The sequence below is a fragment of the Nelumbo lutea genome, chromosome 2 (assembly GCF_056320005.1).
Source record: "Nelumbo lutea isolate HS-2025 chromosome 2, American lotus-T2T, whole genome shotgun sequence".
Taxonomy (NCBI): Eukaryota; Viridiplantae; Streptophyta; class Magnoliopsida; order Proteales; family Nelumbonaceae; genus Nelumbo; species Nelumbo lutea.
In genome coordinates, this window is record NC_142685.1 from 110,226,157 (window position 1) to 110,241,384 (window position 15,228).

The window sequence follows — 15,228 nt, forward strand, 5'->3', positions numbered from 1 at the left end:
AATATATTAATATAAATTATTCCATTAATAATTTATATTTAATATTTCAAATAAAATATTTATGAAAAAGAATTAACAAAATATAAAAACAAAAGAATAAATTAATTACTTTATAATATAAAACATAAAATATATTTCAAGTAATAAAATATTAACTAGTTAGTATTTTTAAAATATTTATTAAAATCAAAAAATGTTTATTAAATTTTATAATAAATCATATTATACATTTAATATAAAAAATCAGAATAAATTTATTAAATTTCATACTAAATCATAATTTATTATAAATTTAGTATTAAAAATCATAATAAATTCATTAAGTTTTATAAGAAATCAGAATATATCATAATCTTAATACTACAAAAAGGAGAATCAGTTTATTAAATTTATAATAAAACATAATGTATTAAACCTTTAATATTTAAAAAGTCAGAATAAATGTATTTCTATTTACTAGTGTGAAATAAATATATTAGAATTGATAATAATTCAGAATTAAAAATAAGAAAAGAATATATCAGATAACCTTGTAAAAACATCAAATTGAATAATAAATTGGTAAATTGTCATTTACTAATTTGTTATTGATCTTAGTTTCTTAGCTTTATATAATGGCTGGGAATAAGATAATAGTCTAGAAATATTCATCAATGCTTCTTTTATCATTTTACAGAATACCATTGCATATTTCCACATATTTCATAATATTTCCACAATGTTTCTAATTTTTACAATATTTCCTCACGACATTTCTAACATATCTCCTATATTTTGGTAAGCGACATTTCCATCGACATTGACATTTTAAACCTTGATTTTAGCAACTGGAGAAAAAGCCTTAGTGTAATCTATCCCATATACATGAGTACATCCCTTAGCAACAAGATAAGCCTTATACCTCTCAATTGACCCATTTACACGATACTGATACTGAAAACCCACTTTCACCCAGTAGTTTCCTTTTGAAACACTTTCCTTCCCAAGTATTGTTTTAATGAAGGGCTTCAATTTCAGTCCTCATAGCACCCCTCCATTTTGGTGTGGCTAAGGCTTCTGAAACAGACTTTGGGATGGGTTGAGAGGAAATGGAGTCTAGAAAGGCATAGTAGGATGGGGACAACAATCTGTAAGAAAGGTGTTTGGAAATACAATGAGCTATACATTTACCTTTTCTCAAAGCAATGGGTAGGTCAAGGTTTGGAAACGAAGGTTCTAGTGGAGGATGTAGAACCATTAGCAAGAGTAACACATTGTGATGTGGACAGAGAAAGGGAGGAAAACACACCTGGAATCATTAGCAAGAGTAACAGATTCGGAAGCTCTAGAATCGACATTGGATCTAGAATTGATAATCCAATGGAAAGGTTTGGATGCCAGACAAGCCATACCTGGGAGTGCAAGGGTACCGTGTTCCACTTAGACGTAGCCCGAATGAACCGCTCATACTCATCCTGTGAAACACTCATCATCTCCTTTCTGGAGGCATCTGTAGATGTAGAAGGTATCTGATCAGTTTGCTGAGATTCTTGTCTCGAACCACCACTAGTTATCGCTGCGTGATTTGCTCGGGTCGAAGGTGGGTCATGTAGATCATAATTCATAACAGAAGTTGATAGTCAGTCCCTCCATACCACAATGTGTACACCTCCTTCGATCATTACTACGTCCTCTGCCACGGGCTCCCCTTAAGTCTCGACCTCCAACACAACCACCACCACGACCATACATGGGTCCACTACCACCACCACGACCAGGCTAACCTTCCCGAGCTCCTCCTTTAACTCCATGTCCTCCCCCTCTCGTTACTGCAAACGTAGACCTATATGATATAGTGGAGTTCTCTGTGGGTCCAACTAAGATCCTCTGAAGACGAGCAAACACCTCCTCGAGAGAGGGAAGAGCATACACACCTAGTATCTGTGCTCTTACCAGTTCATATTCAGACTTCAACCCTACAAAACATCTGGTCACATCTGATTGCTCTCTCTATTGTTGCTGAATTTTGACATTAGATGTAAGAGGATGATACACATTCAACTCATTCCACAGATTTCTCATACTAGCATAATATTCTTCAAGACTTAGATTCCCCTATTGCAGATTGAAATACTCTTGGCACAGTTGGTAAACCCTAGCATTGTTGTCTTGTCTAGCATAAAACTTCTTTGCATGATCCCAAACCTCTTTAGCTGTATCTAAAAACATGAAGTTCACACTGATTTTGGGTTTCATACTATTCCTTAGCCATGCCATAATTTGCGCATCATCTTGCTCCAACTCATCATATCCTTGAGAACCGGTTGGGGGTTTATCTTCCCTCACATGCTTCACTTTCTTCTTATCTTTCAGAAAAACTTCAACAGATTTAGCCCAAGGCACATAATTCTCACCATTCAGTTTGATAGATGTCGTCTGCACATTCAGATAATCAGAAGGGACCATCACATTAGACTTTTACTCACTGCTGTCTCCCATGACTGCACAAGGAAAATGAAAGAAATTATACTACTAGTCTGGCACTCCACTTCACTAATTAGTCACCAACTACACACCAACAACTGATTATTACTAGGGTACTTACTATCATAGGTTTTAGCAACAACACTATTTCTGTCTTCCACTTTCAGCACCATAAAGCATCACAATACACCTCACGAATAGGGAATTAGATTCTGCAACAGATCACAATCTGTTCCTCACTGCTACACCCATGAAGCCTACCTATCGAACTCTTTTCTCTTCTCTTCTTAATTCTTTTTTAACAAACTTCTGCTGAAACTTCTCATTTCTTCTCTTTTTCTATATTTTCTGAATTATTAGCAGGTGTGCTTCACAACTATTTTAATGAAATATTAGAAAGATCTTAATAATATTCTAAGGTTTTAAACCTCGAACATATAGCCTATCAGTGAAATCTAAAATATCATCGACATATTGGCAAAATATTAGAGATATTAGGAAAAAGATTCTTAAAAAATTCTGTACTTCCCACCTAGCAAAATGAGGAGAATCTGGGTAAATTTCACTAAATCTCACCAATATTGTGAACCATGATTAAGATGAGCATCCTTGGGTTTGAACTGTCACATCTTTTAGCACTACATCAGGAACTTTCTTCTTGTTTTCTTATGAATTTGCGTATGGAGTAACATATGAGATGTATCATGAGGCTCAGGCTGAGAATGATAATTGCTTTTCTCGCACTCAAGGTCTGAAATGTCAACTTGTCATATTTCATTGCTTATGTTTAAAAGTTCAGTCCAAGTTACCTTCTTTTGGATGACAAATAAGGATGTAGGGGTTGATCCAGGAAAAATGAACTCAGGATGTTTTCCATTTTTAGGAGATCTCCTAGTGTTGAACAATAGATTCTTGAATCCCACCTATTGCACATGTACCTTGGCATTGCTTTGTCACTATTTCCCTAGTTTGTTTGTTTATTGAGATAATACCTGTATCTATTGTGATTTCTTGAATTGCTTATGGATGGTTAGAATATTAATGTCCAGTGTGTTAAGACCCAGATATTTTAGAATTCTCCATGCTTATTATTGTTATCCTTGTAAACTTGTGTGTGTGTAAATGTTCCTTTTAAGTACCGTATTTTACATGCTGCTTTTGTTATTGGTGCAGTGATCATGTTCCTGATTTCTTGGTTATTCACTGTGGTGTCTCTAGCCCTTGCTAGCCTAATATACTATTATGTGATCCTAAAGGGGAAAGCCGGGGACTGGGGTGATGGCTTCAAAAGTGCATATTTCCAACTTGCTCTTCGCAGCCTTCGATCACTAGGAGGTACATTTATACATTCTGAAAATGTTGAAAAAGATTGTTGCTTTTCTGAACAATTTCTCTTCCTCTTTCACTAGCATGGCCAACTGCTAGAAGATTTCAGGGAATAGGTTTTGAAATCAGAATGATTCCTCTTTCATTCTGACAAGTGGAAAACAAAACAAAAAAGTGCAATGCAGGAAAATCTAGTTATTTAATTCTCAATGCACAGCAGTTTCATGTTATCCTTCTTTCTTAAGAATACTTTAGTTCCAGTAGAAAAGTGCTGAAATAAAAAAAATAAAAATAAAAATAAATAAACAAAATCTGTAAAAGAAAAGAATATTTCTTGAAGAAGAAGAGAGGAAGAAAGAGGAGAGAAGAGATTTGAGAGAGAAAGGAGACCAATAATGTTGGCCGCCCTAATAGGGCAGCTAACACATAAAACAGCATAAAACACTTGAAACAACTACTCAGAATGGACCCAACAAGAGTGCAATGTTCCCCACTTCCTATCTAAACAATAAATAATCAAAGACTACCACTATAGACTACACAATTTGTTTAAAACCTCAACATTCCCCCTCAAGTTGGGAGTAAATGTCACACATTCCCAACTTGCATAGATTGTATTCAAGCTTGTTCTTTGCATCCCCTTTGGTGAAGACATCAGCCAACTGTAGTTCAGAGGAGACATAAGGCAAGCAGACTTCTCCGGTTGTCACCCTAACTATCCCTTTCCCACCAATGGGAATATGGGAACTATCTGCTATAGAGACTTTATCTCTACCAGAGCACAACTGGTAAGAATTAAAAAGGGTAAATATATTGGTCATGTGCCTGTGCTCTGGAATCTATAATCCAGGGAGATCCCTCCTTACCTAAGGTGGATACATGATTTGCAACTGCATATGAACTACCTGTATGAGCAAAGGAAGTAGTATGGTTGGCTCTGCACTGTCATGCCCATCTGAAGAACTAGAAATGGTTGGATCCTTCTTATTCATAAGTTGTCCATTCTTTTCCAATTCAGTCCTCACCATAGTTTTCAAGGCGTCTAGGTGATTCTGGGCGACATTGGGGTGCCTAGTCGCCTAGGCAATATAAGTTTTATAATATAAAAAACTGACTTTTGGCTAGTTTCCTAGTTTTATATACCATTCAGCATGTATGTTAATTGAAAAAGTAGTAATTCTCTTTATTAAGAACATTAAATTTCCTCTAAAAATGTGGCAAATCATCACATCTAAAAGATAAAAATTTTTTTATATGTATTAATTTCATTATTTTAAAAAATAATACTACTATAATTAGTATTTAATAGAGAAAATTCATATTAATTAGCAGCTAAAGAAGGCTATTAACTTTATATGATAAGCATTCAGGATAGAAAGTAAAATAGCAAAAAAACAAGGATGGAGTTTCTGTTTTATTTAATTAGAGAGAGAGAGAATAGAAAAAAAGAACTTTATTATTCTATTCTTTCTTTCCTTCTTTCTTTCTTTCCTTCTTTTTCTCTCCTCAAAACCCTTTGATCTTTTAAATTTCAATAGTAAAACATTAAAACAAAGTATAATTGATATATATATAGCATATAATAAAATTTATTAACACAACATTAATAAGATACATCAATATAAATGACATTATAAAAGGCGCCCGCCTTGTCATTTTTGTCGCCTAGGTGGGCACTTAGTCGCCTAGGCCAGGCGCCCAGCCAAGGGCACCTAGGTGATGCCTTGACAACTATGGTCTTCACTGCTACTGCTACAATGGACTCCAAATCAACTTGGGAGAGGGGTCCTGAAGGGTCTCCTGTAATTGATCCGAGTCGGTACGAGATGAGGGTAAAGCTTCCAACAAGTGTCTCTGGTATTCTTAGTCTTCTTGCAATAGTCACACACCAAGTCCTTGTCCTCCTTCCTGGCCTCACTACTCCCCCTGTCTCCATTTAGCTTAGATTTAACTGTACTAACCATAGCTGACTGATCAATCCCAGGCTGTCTCAGCATGACATTCCTCCTCTTGCTCTCCTCTCCAGAGACAAAGGCATAAGCTTGAGAAAGAGTCACACTTTCTCTAGAAAGGAGATGTTGCCTAGCAATGTCAAAATCAAGGTTCAGCCCAGCCAAGAACTTAAAAACCCAGTTCTTTTCTACCAACCCCTGATAGGTGGTTGCATCCTTCATACTCTCGCAAACCACAATTCTAAGTGGTCAATCTCCTCCCAAAGAGTTTTCAGCATGGAGAAATAGGTGGCAAGAGGTCTATCTCCCTATTTTCTACTAATCACCTAATTCCTTAACTGATAAGCTCTAGCTACATTTTGTTTATAGGAATAGGTTTCAGTCACTCCATCCCAAATCTCCTTTGCAGTATTAGTCCACAAAAAAAAAATTACCAATGTGAGGTAACATAGAGTTACACAACCAAGTCATCACCATGTAATTCTCCTGTACCCACTGGTAGGGATCTGTATCAGGTTTCTTCTCCTCCCCAGTGATGTACCCCAGTTTCCTACAAGCACCAGTGGCCCTCTTGGCTGATTGTGCCCATTCCAGGTAATTTGTACTATCAAATTTCACTATAATAATAATTCCAAACCAAAAAACATCACTACTACCTCCAACACCCAGACCCATGTTACCGATGGACTTCTGCTCGATACTCCAACTCTCCATTTTACTTCAAACAGTTCAATAGTAGAAAATAATTAGGTAGAGAGCCTCCAAGATCAAATCGATCTCACACACAAAGGTAACAGACCTTTCCGAAAGAAGAAAAGTCTATCCGGAGAGAAATCTCTCTCTTCCCACCAGAGAGAAAAGTGAATCGGCCACTCCAAAAGGCCCAAAAAATTCTAGAAACCTAACCGTCCCCTACAAAATACCTAGAAAAGTCCAACAATACCTGAGCGCCCAAGATCAGATAAAATTTGAAGAGTCCAACTTGATTAAGACTCTTCCTCGCACTCCAGTTCTTCCTAATTTTGATGCCAAAACATAGATCACCCTCTCGATGACTAGATCACACCAAAATATCCAAGAATTGGGCAATTTGAAGTATATCGATTAGCCCCTTATCTCCTCATGCAATCAGCTGATCAAGGACTGCATGGAAAAACTCCAAGAAACCCTAGCCGAGCTCTGATACCAAGTAAAAAAGTGCTGAAATAAAAAAATAAATAAATAATCTATAAAAGAAAAGAATATTTCTTGAAGAAGAGAAGAGAGGAGAAAGAGAAGAGAAGAGAAGAGATTTGAGAGATATAAGAGAGCAATAATGCTGGCCTTCCTCTTGAGTATTATTTATAGTCTAAAATAATAAAGAGTACAAAGACCAATATGCCCTTATAGGGTGGCTAACACATAAAACAGCGTAAAACACTTAAAATAACTGTTCAAAAAGGACCCAACAAGAGTGACATGGTCCCCACTTCCTATCTAAATAATAAATAATCAAACACTACCACTATAGATTACACAATGTGTCCAAAACATCAACACATCGCATAAGACCCATGTATATGCCTATTGGGCTTCTTAAGCTGAACTTATTGATGTTTTAAACCTCCAGGAAAAGCATGAATGAGATGTCTAGCTATGCTCAAGCATAATTAGACATCTGCAATTTCATCTTAAGCAGTAAATAAACTTGTGGTTAAGCTTTTAACAAGTCATGCTGCTTCAGATTTAGTTAAGTCACAAGAATGTTATGGAAGAAAGAAGAGGCATATATTTTCTCATTTTCCCAGGCCATATAGTGCAAATTATATGTGGGTTGTTAGATTTGACACAACAATAAGATCCCTGGATTCCTTTTCCTAACTCACTTGTCTGCAATAGACATGACATCAATCCCAGGCCATATAGTGCAAATTATATGTGGGTTGTTAGATTTGACACAACAATAAGATCCCTGGATTCCTTTTCCTAACTCACTTGTCTGCAATAGACATGACATCAATCCCAATCCTTCCCATTAAAACTTTTAGCATTTAGGTTAGGAATGGTTTCAATCCTTAACCATAATAATTGCATATTTTGTTCCAATATTGTGAAGAAATTCCAGAGTAAGGAAAATAGGTCCAAGATAGAATTTTTCAACTTCTGTTTTGTGACGAAACAAGTTTGGTAAAGTTCAAAGTATGTCTAAGACAATTTCTGTGTTTGTGGCGAAAACAGAATCTTAGGTAGAGTTTTGAGATGAAACTTAGTATGATGAAAATGAAGATCTATGAGAGCACTCAAATTTTAGATAAATTTGGTGAGTTCCTGCTCACTCCGGGAGTCTTACTTTGAGGGAGACTCTACCTCCAGAAGGGGAGAGAGAGAGAGAGAGACTTAGGAGGGAAACTCTGAACTCTTATTCTTCTCTTCTCCTTTTTATACACTGCCTTTACATTCTGTTAATCTTGTTACAACTGTCTACAACCAACAGATATCGGACTTGCTTACATGAACCTCTGGTATACACCTTCTTGATCGGCCCGACTGGCTTAAATGGGCTTTTATCTTGCTCAGCATTCTTACCAATTCCATCCCCCATTAAAGCAACCTTGTCCCCATGGTTGAGATGACTGAACTGGTGCAAGATAGTATGGTTCTTCCCATGTAACATCTTCAAATGGGAGATGTTTCCAAACGATTATGGCTTATTGAACTGTGGCACTACCCTTCTTAATCCTTTTGTAATCCACAATTTCAGCTGGTTCCGGTAGCAAGTTCCCCTCACCTAAGAACTCTGGTAATGTTGGTGAAACAGGAGCTGTGGGCCCTAGGTGTCTCTTCAGCGGGGAACATGGAAGGTGGCATGTAACTTGGATGAGGCTGGCAGGTCTAGCTTAGGCAACCCTACCCACCTTCTCAAGGATCTGAAATGGCCCATAGAATCAAGGGGCAAGCTTCTGGGAGATTCTCTTTGACAGGATAAGTTTTTGGTAAACCCAGTCCCCTAACTCATAGGAGACATCCCAGTGCTTCTTGTCATAGTGAATTTTCATCTATTGTTGAGTCTGTAGTAAGTGGGTTTTAAGGTCCTTAAGGACTGTCTCGCTGGGCAAAATAATCATCTACTTCCGCAAATGCAGTTGAGCATTTTTCATAGGGTAATAAGGATGGTGGGTCATGTCCATATAGAGCTTTGAATGGGATTGCTTGTAGTGATCCATTGGACGAGGTATTTTACCAATACTCAGCCCACGATAACCAGTTGAGCCACGTCCGAGGGTAATCACTTGCAAAACATCATAGATAAGTTTCTAATGTGCGATTAACCACCTTGGATGGTTCAGTGATGTAGCTTGGTCCCTTGGGCCTTGAAATATTCAGACCAGAATTTGCTCATGAAGGCTGCATCACAATCTGAAATGATAGTTCTTGGTGTCCCATGGAGACAAGTGACCTTCTGAATGAAAAGATTGGCCACTTGTGCTGCTGTCAATGGTGCAAAGTGGGCATATTTAGAGAGTCCGCTGCAAAGATTGCAATGACCGTCTTACCCAATGAAACCGGAAGGCCTGTGATGAAGTCCATCGTGATTTCCTCCAAACTTGATCAGGAAATGGGATGGGCTGCAGTAAACCAGCTGGTGTTTGAGTATCATACTTGTGTCTTTGGCATATGGTGCACTGGGCTACAAAATCATGGATGTGCTTCTTCATGCCTACTGAATGGAAATGTGAAGCCAACCTTTTGTGAGTGCATAAGACTCCAGAATGACCACCCCCCAGAGAGGCATGAAATAGTTCTAGGAGGGCCAGTCTATGGGCTGACTGAGGGAATAGCCATCCTCCCCTTGAACATAAGAATGCCATTGAAAACTGAATATCCAGGTAGGTGGCCCTTGCCTTGCATAAGCTGATTCCGAATTTTAGTAAGGTCTTGAGAGACCTTTTCTTTCAGCTGACCCACCAAGGGGTAAATGGGCTGCGACACAGATAGTTGTTGGCCCAATTCATGTTGCCGTGAGAATGCATGAGCAATCACATTAGTGAGGCCAGATTTATATTAAATGGTGAAATCAAAACCTAACAATTTATACCACCACTTTTGTTGAACTTCTGAGAGTCTTGGTTGTTCCACTGAATGTTTTAGACTTTTGTGATCTGTGTGGATAGTAGTGGTGGAGACCCAGTAAATACCCTTTCCACTTTTGAATTGCAAGGGTCACAACCATCAGTTCTTTCTCAATGTTGATTTCCCTTGGGCTTGTTCTGAGATGGTTTTGCTGAAATAAGCCACTGGTTTCCCTTCCTGTAGTAAAACAGCTCCTAGATCCGTGCCTAACGCATATGATTCTACTACAAATTCTTTAGAAAAGTCTGGTAATGTTAACACTGGAGGGGTAATTAGAGCATGCTTCAGTGTAGTAAAAGCTGAATTAGCTGTTTCGGACCATTTGAAGTTGTTCTTCTTTAGTAAGTGTGTTAGAGGAGAAGCCGGAGTACCATAATTCTGTATAAATTGGTGGTAATATCCTGTAAGACCCAGAAACCCCTGAAGGTTCTTTACAGAAGTGGGTCATGGCCAAACTAGCATGCATTGAACCTTTCTCGAGTCTGTTGTAACTGTACCGGGTGAGACGACATGTCCAAGATAATGAATCTGTTTTGTGGAAATGTGGATACTTATAAGGCCGTATGTTTGCTATTACGGCTCCCAGTTGTATCGAAATCCAGTGATCTTGTTCTCTAGATGGTGGCAGCTCTGTTGGTTCTTGAAAGATGTCTGAATATTCCTGCAATAGTAATTGGAATTCTTTCTCTTAGGCTTCTATTCTAAAGCATCCGCAATCCTCCCATCAAGAGTGTTGGGCCTGAGTAGCTAGGACCTAGACTCATAAGAGTGGTGTTCATTGTTGGTTGACAGTTTTTGAGTATGGTTTGCAGACGACTTTGGTGGACTGTGTTCAGCCCGATTCCTTTGATGTGGTGTGGCTTCCTGATTTGGAGGAAAGCCATGGTAAGCTTGGCCCAGTCATGTGTTACCAGGCCCAATTTGCTTAACCAATGGATTCCTAACACAACGTTCGATCCATAGAAGTCGAAGGGATGAAGGTCCATCCTAAATTCACAACCTTTAATGAGCAATGCCACCTTGGCACAGACCCCCTCACATCGGATACCTCCCCCATTCACCACATGTACAAAGAAGGGAGTAGTAGGTTACACAGGTAACCCCAATTGTTTGGTGAGCTTCACTGTTACAAAGTTAGAGTGCTTCCACTATCAATGAGCACCGAGACACATCGGCCCACCCATCACCCTCATTGTCCTGGTTGAGTGTGGACCGATAAGAGCTTGTAGGCAAATGGCTGGTTAATTGAATTCAGTTCCTCATTCTGGTTCACCTGAGTTCTCAATAGGTTCCTCCCCTACATTCTTCAGAGTCGATCTATAACAAAAATGCTTGTTGTTTCTTATAGTGATGACTGGGGGAGAATTTTTTGTCACAGTTAAAGCAGAGGCTTCTCTCCCGGCAATCTTTCATCTCCAAACATGACAGCCGTTTTAATGGAATTGCATGGGTTTTCTGTAGCGTGGGTGGATAGTCTCCTTGTAGTTCTGTCCTAACTGATGATGTCTCAAGGATGGGTCTCCTACTTGACAATTCTTTCTCAGTCCATTGATCTTGTCTTCATGGAGTGCCTAATCCTATAGCTATGGCTACCATATTAGGCTGCATAGCTTTGACCTCAATACGAAGATCGTCTCTGAGACCCCCAACAAAACAACCGATGAGGACTTTTTTCGGCCAACCTTGTACTCTTGTTGCCAATTGATTGAATTCCACCTGATACTCTCACACCATCCCAACTTGATGAATCTTGGCCAGTGCTTCATCGAAATCTTCAAAAGAGGAAGGCCCAAATCTGATGCAGAGAGACTCCATGAAGTCATTCCAAGTTGGTCGAGAGTGTGATCGTTTGTACCACTGAAACTAGTGAATTGCTTCTCCTTAAAGGTAAATTGAAGCCACTGCTACCCTCTGGTGACCGGTGATTTCTTGGAGGTCAAAGTATTTCTCTGCACAATAAATCCAAGACAGAGGATCTTGGCCACTGAATATTGGAAATCCATCTTTACCACTCGGGAGTAGCTTCTGCCGTTCCTTGTGCTACCCTGGCTGAAGTCTTCTGCTTTCAACTTCTTTGTTGTTCACCAGAGGGTTTGACAAATCTTGCTTTTGCTCTGATAGCAGAATTGGTGAGTTCCTGCTCACCCCAGGAGTTTTACTTCAAGGGAGATTCTGCCTCCAGAGGGAAAAGAGAGAGGCTTAGGAGGAAAACTCTAAACTCTTATTCTTCTCTTCTCCTTTTTTATACACTACCTTTGCATTCTGTTAATCTTGTTACAACTGTCTACAACCAACAGATATTGAGCTTTCTTACATGGACCTCTGGTATACACCTTGATGGACCCAACTGCCTTAAATAGGCTTTTATCTTGTTCAGCACTCTTACCACAATTGGTGACACAAAAAGAAGATTAAAAAACTACCAGAAACAGGAATTTTTTTTTATTACGTAAACTGAAGAAAAGCATACCTATATTAGTTTTAGACTTTCAAGGAAGTTGAATGAACCCCTTTAGTGCAGAACTTGTGAGCTTTTGATGGCTATAAATTCTGTTTTCAGAACTATAGAGAAGATAGAGGGAAAATCCAAAACCGCTCATTTGGCACCTAGAACCACTTGCCTTTATGAGAATCACCAACTATAAGCATAATATACTGAAAAATCACTCCAATATCAATAACCACATCTTACTATCAAAAAATACAAAGAATACATAGAATTTCAAACAATTCCATAATTGACCACTTTGCTCTAGCATCATTATGATTTGTATTTATGGACCATGTCAAATCTAAGTGGTGGCTCATTTATGAAATGATTTGATTCAATGGACACGCACATGAATCATGTAGGTTAAGACAATTTTATGTTGTTGTTGTTGTTGTTGTTGCTGCTGCTGCTGCTGCTGTTTTACTTATTAGATTTTGGAGACTAACCTATCTATTATAATCACTTGCAGCAAACCAAGTCCATCCAAAGAATTGGTACCCAATCCCTCTTGTATTTTGTCGACCATGGGGAAAGCTACCAGAGAATGTTCCTTGTCATCCAAAACTTGCTGACTTTGCCAATTGCATGAAGAAGAAGGGTCGAGGAATGTCCATCTTTTTCTCCATCATTGATGGGGACTACCATGAGTGTGCCAAGGATGCTAAAACTGCCTGCAAGCAGCTTGCTACCTACATAGACTACAGACGCTGTGAAGGTGTAGCTGAGATTGTGGTGGCCCGCAACATGTGTGATGGTTTCCGTGGAATTGTCCAAACTATGGGCCTTGGCAATCTCAAGCCTAACATTGTGGTGATGCGATACCCTGAGATTTGGCGTCGGGAGAACCTGACTTATATTCCAGCCACCTTTGTTAGTATCATCAGTGACTGCATTGTTGCCAACAAGGCTGTTGTTATTGTCAAGGGTCTCGATGAGTGGCCCAATGAGTACCAGAGACAGTATGGTACCATTGACTTGTACTGGATTGTCAGAGATGGAGGTCTCATGCTTCTCCTCTCTCAGCTGCTGCTCACTAAGGAGAGCTTTGAGTGCTGTAAAATCCAGGTCTTTTGCATTGCTGAGGAGGATGCAGAGGCAGATGTGCTCAAGGAAGATGTGAAGAAGTACCTCTATGATCTCCGGATGCAGGCAGAGGTGATAGTCATAACAATGAAATCATGGGAGGCCCACGTGGAGGGTTGTGGACAGCAGGATGAGTCAATGGAGGCCTTCACTGCAGCTCAGAGACGCATAGCTGCTTATATAGCAGAGATTAAACAAATAGCTCGTAAGGAGGGTACCCCACTAATGGCTGATGGAAAACCTGTGGTTGTGAATGAGCAGCAGGTGGAGAAATTCCTTTACACAACCCTGAAATTGAATTCTACAATACTCAGATATTCAAGGATGGCGGCAGTGGTGCTTGTAAGCCTTCCACCTCCACCAGCCAGTCACCCAGCATGCTTCTACATGGAGTACATGGATTTATTAGTGGAGAACGTGCCAAGACTGTTAATTGTTAGGGGTTATGGAAGAAATGTTGTGACCATTTTCACATAACTGCTTGAAGTTGCATATCTAAAGAGCAGCTGCTTCTTTTTTTTTCTCTTTTTTTTGCTATTAATGTTCATATTCATTTTTTCATTCTTTTGGAATGTTTATAACATGGACGTTTCAATTCATTCTTTGTATGCTTTCTCTTGCTAAAGGCAGGAGCCATCTTCTTTTTCTGTCTCCATCTATGATAGCCCTTTGGACGAGTTTTACAAGGAAATACCATGAGGCTTTTCTGTAATCTGATGCTCCCCCCAAAAGAGAAGAAATTTGTCTTAGAGAATTTTGAGGCTTCCTATTGATTTCTCGTATTGATTTCACATTTGTTATCAAATCAGCAAAGTAGCTTATTGGAACATGTCAACTAATTCAATAAAAGACGGTGATATTTCAGTAATTAAACGACTCTCTTTGTTTTTAGATAAGTAAACGACATAGGAAACCATTAATTAGTAGTCATTGAGGAAATCAGAATAGTAGGTTTTCCCTAATTCTGAGGCCTCTCTAACACGTTTTTGCCTTTCCTTGCATCAGACAAGATCGTACACCAATTGTTCTTGTACAAGGACTATCGCTTTGAAGTTTGAACAATGCAACTTGGATCTTCAAGTTACTATACAATAGGCAATGGCAGAGCCTCTTTCTTGTTAGCGTACACAACTTTTGAAGGAATGGGAGAATTTGAGTAGGGTAAATGTTGGACCTGCCATAACTGTAACAACTAACAACCACTATTTGCAAAAGATAACATCTTGATCTTCCTTTCCTTGTCTTTTATTTATTTATTTATTTATTTATTTATTTATTCTTTCCGAGCATTACTTACTAGACATACAGTGAAACCGGGATGGGGTTGGGCAGAGAGCACGGTGCACATTAGGGGTGATCATGGGCCAGGCTTAACACCAATGATAAGGGTTATAGCTCAGGATCAGGCCTGGCTCAGCCTAGACCTTGGGCCTAAAGTATAAGCCCGGGCTCGGTCTGTAGCGCCATGAGGCCACTGGACATACCACCCAAAGCCTGTGGTTCCGTGAGTTTGATCCCCCTACCGCCTGGAGGGGTGATAAGTGACTGCGGTTCCATGAGCTTTAGTTGAAAGGCAACTAAACTTCTCTCCTTGAAGTTTGACACTGAAATCCCAGGCATTAAGAAGATCATCTAAAAGGGAGCAAAATTAGATTCAAAGACTGCATTGAGCCAACGAGACTCGAGGCTCGATCTAAATATAAATCTCAGTTAGTTCTTTCTCTTTTACTTGCACGTACATTCACTATCATTGTTTTTGTTGTTGGATTGTTACTATGAACTTGTGATATCTGTGTTTTACTT

General features: G+C 39.0%; 1 protein-coding gene across 4 annotated transcripts in view; it reads left to right on the top strand.

Moving 5' to 3' along the window:
• LOC148872726 (cation-chloride cotransporter 1-like) overlaps window positions 1-14,137 on the top strand; it is a 108,400-nt gene extending 94,263 nt beyond the window's left edge. For all 4 annotated transcript variants that reach the window (XM_088974040.1, XM_088974039.1, XM_088974038.1 and 1 more), the window contains 2 exons: window positions 3,637-3,798; window positions 12,812-14,137. In XM_088974040.1, the coding sequence (XP_088830166.1) occupies window positions 3,637-3,798; window positions 12,812-13,902 (1,253 nt within the window). In that variant the 3' untranslated portion in view covers window positions 13,903-14,137. The remainder of the gene's footprint in view (window positions 1-3,636; window positions 3,799-12,811) is intronic.
• Window positions 14,138-15,228: the final 1,091 nt, after the last annotated feature.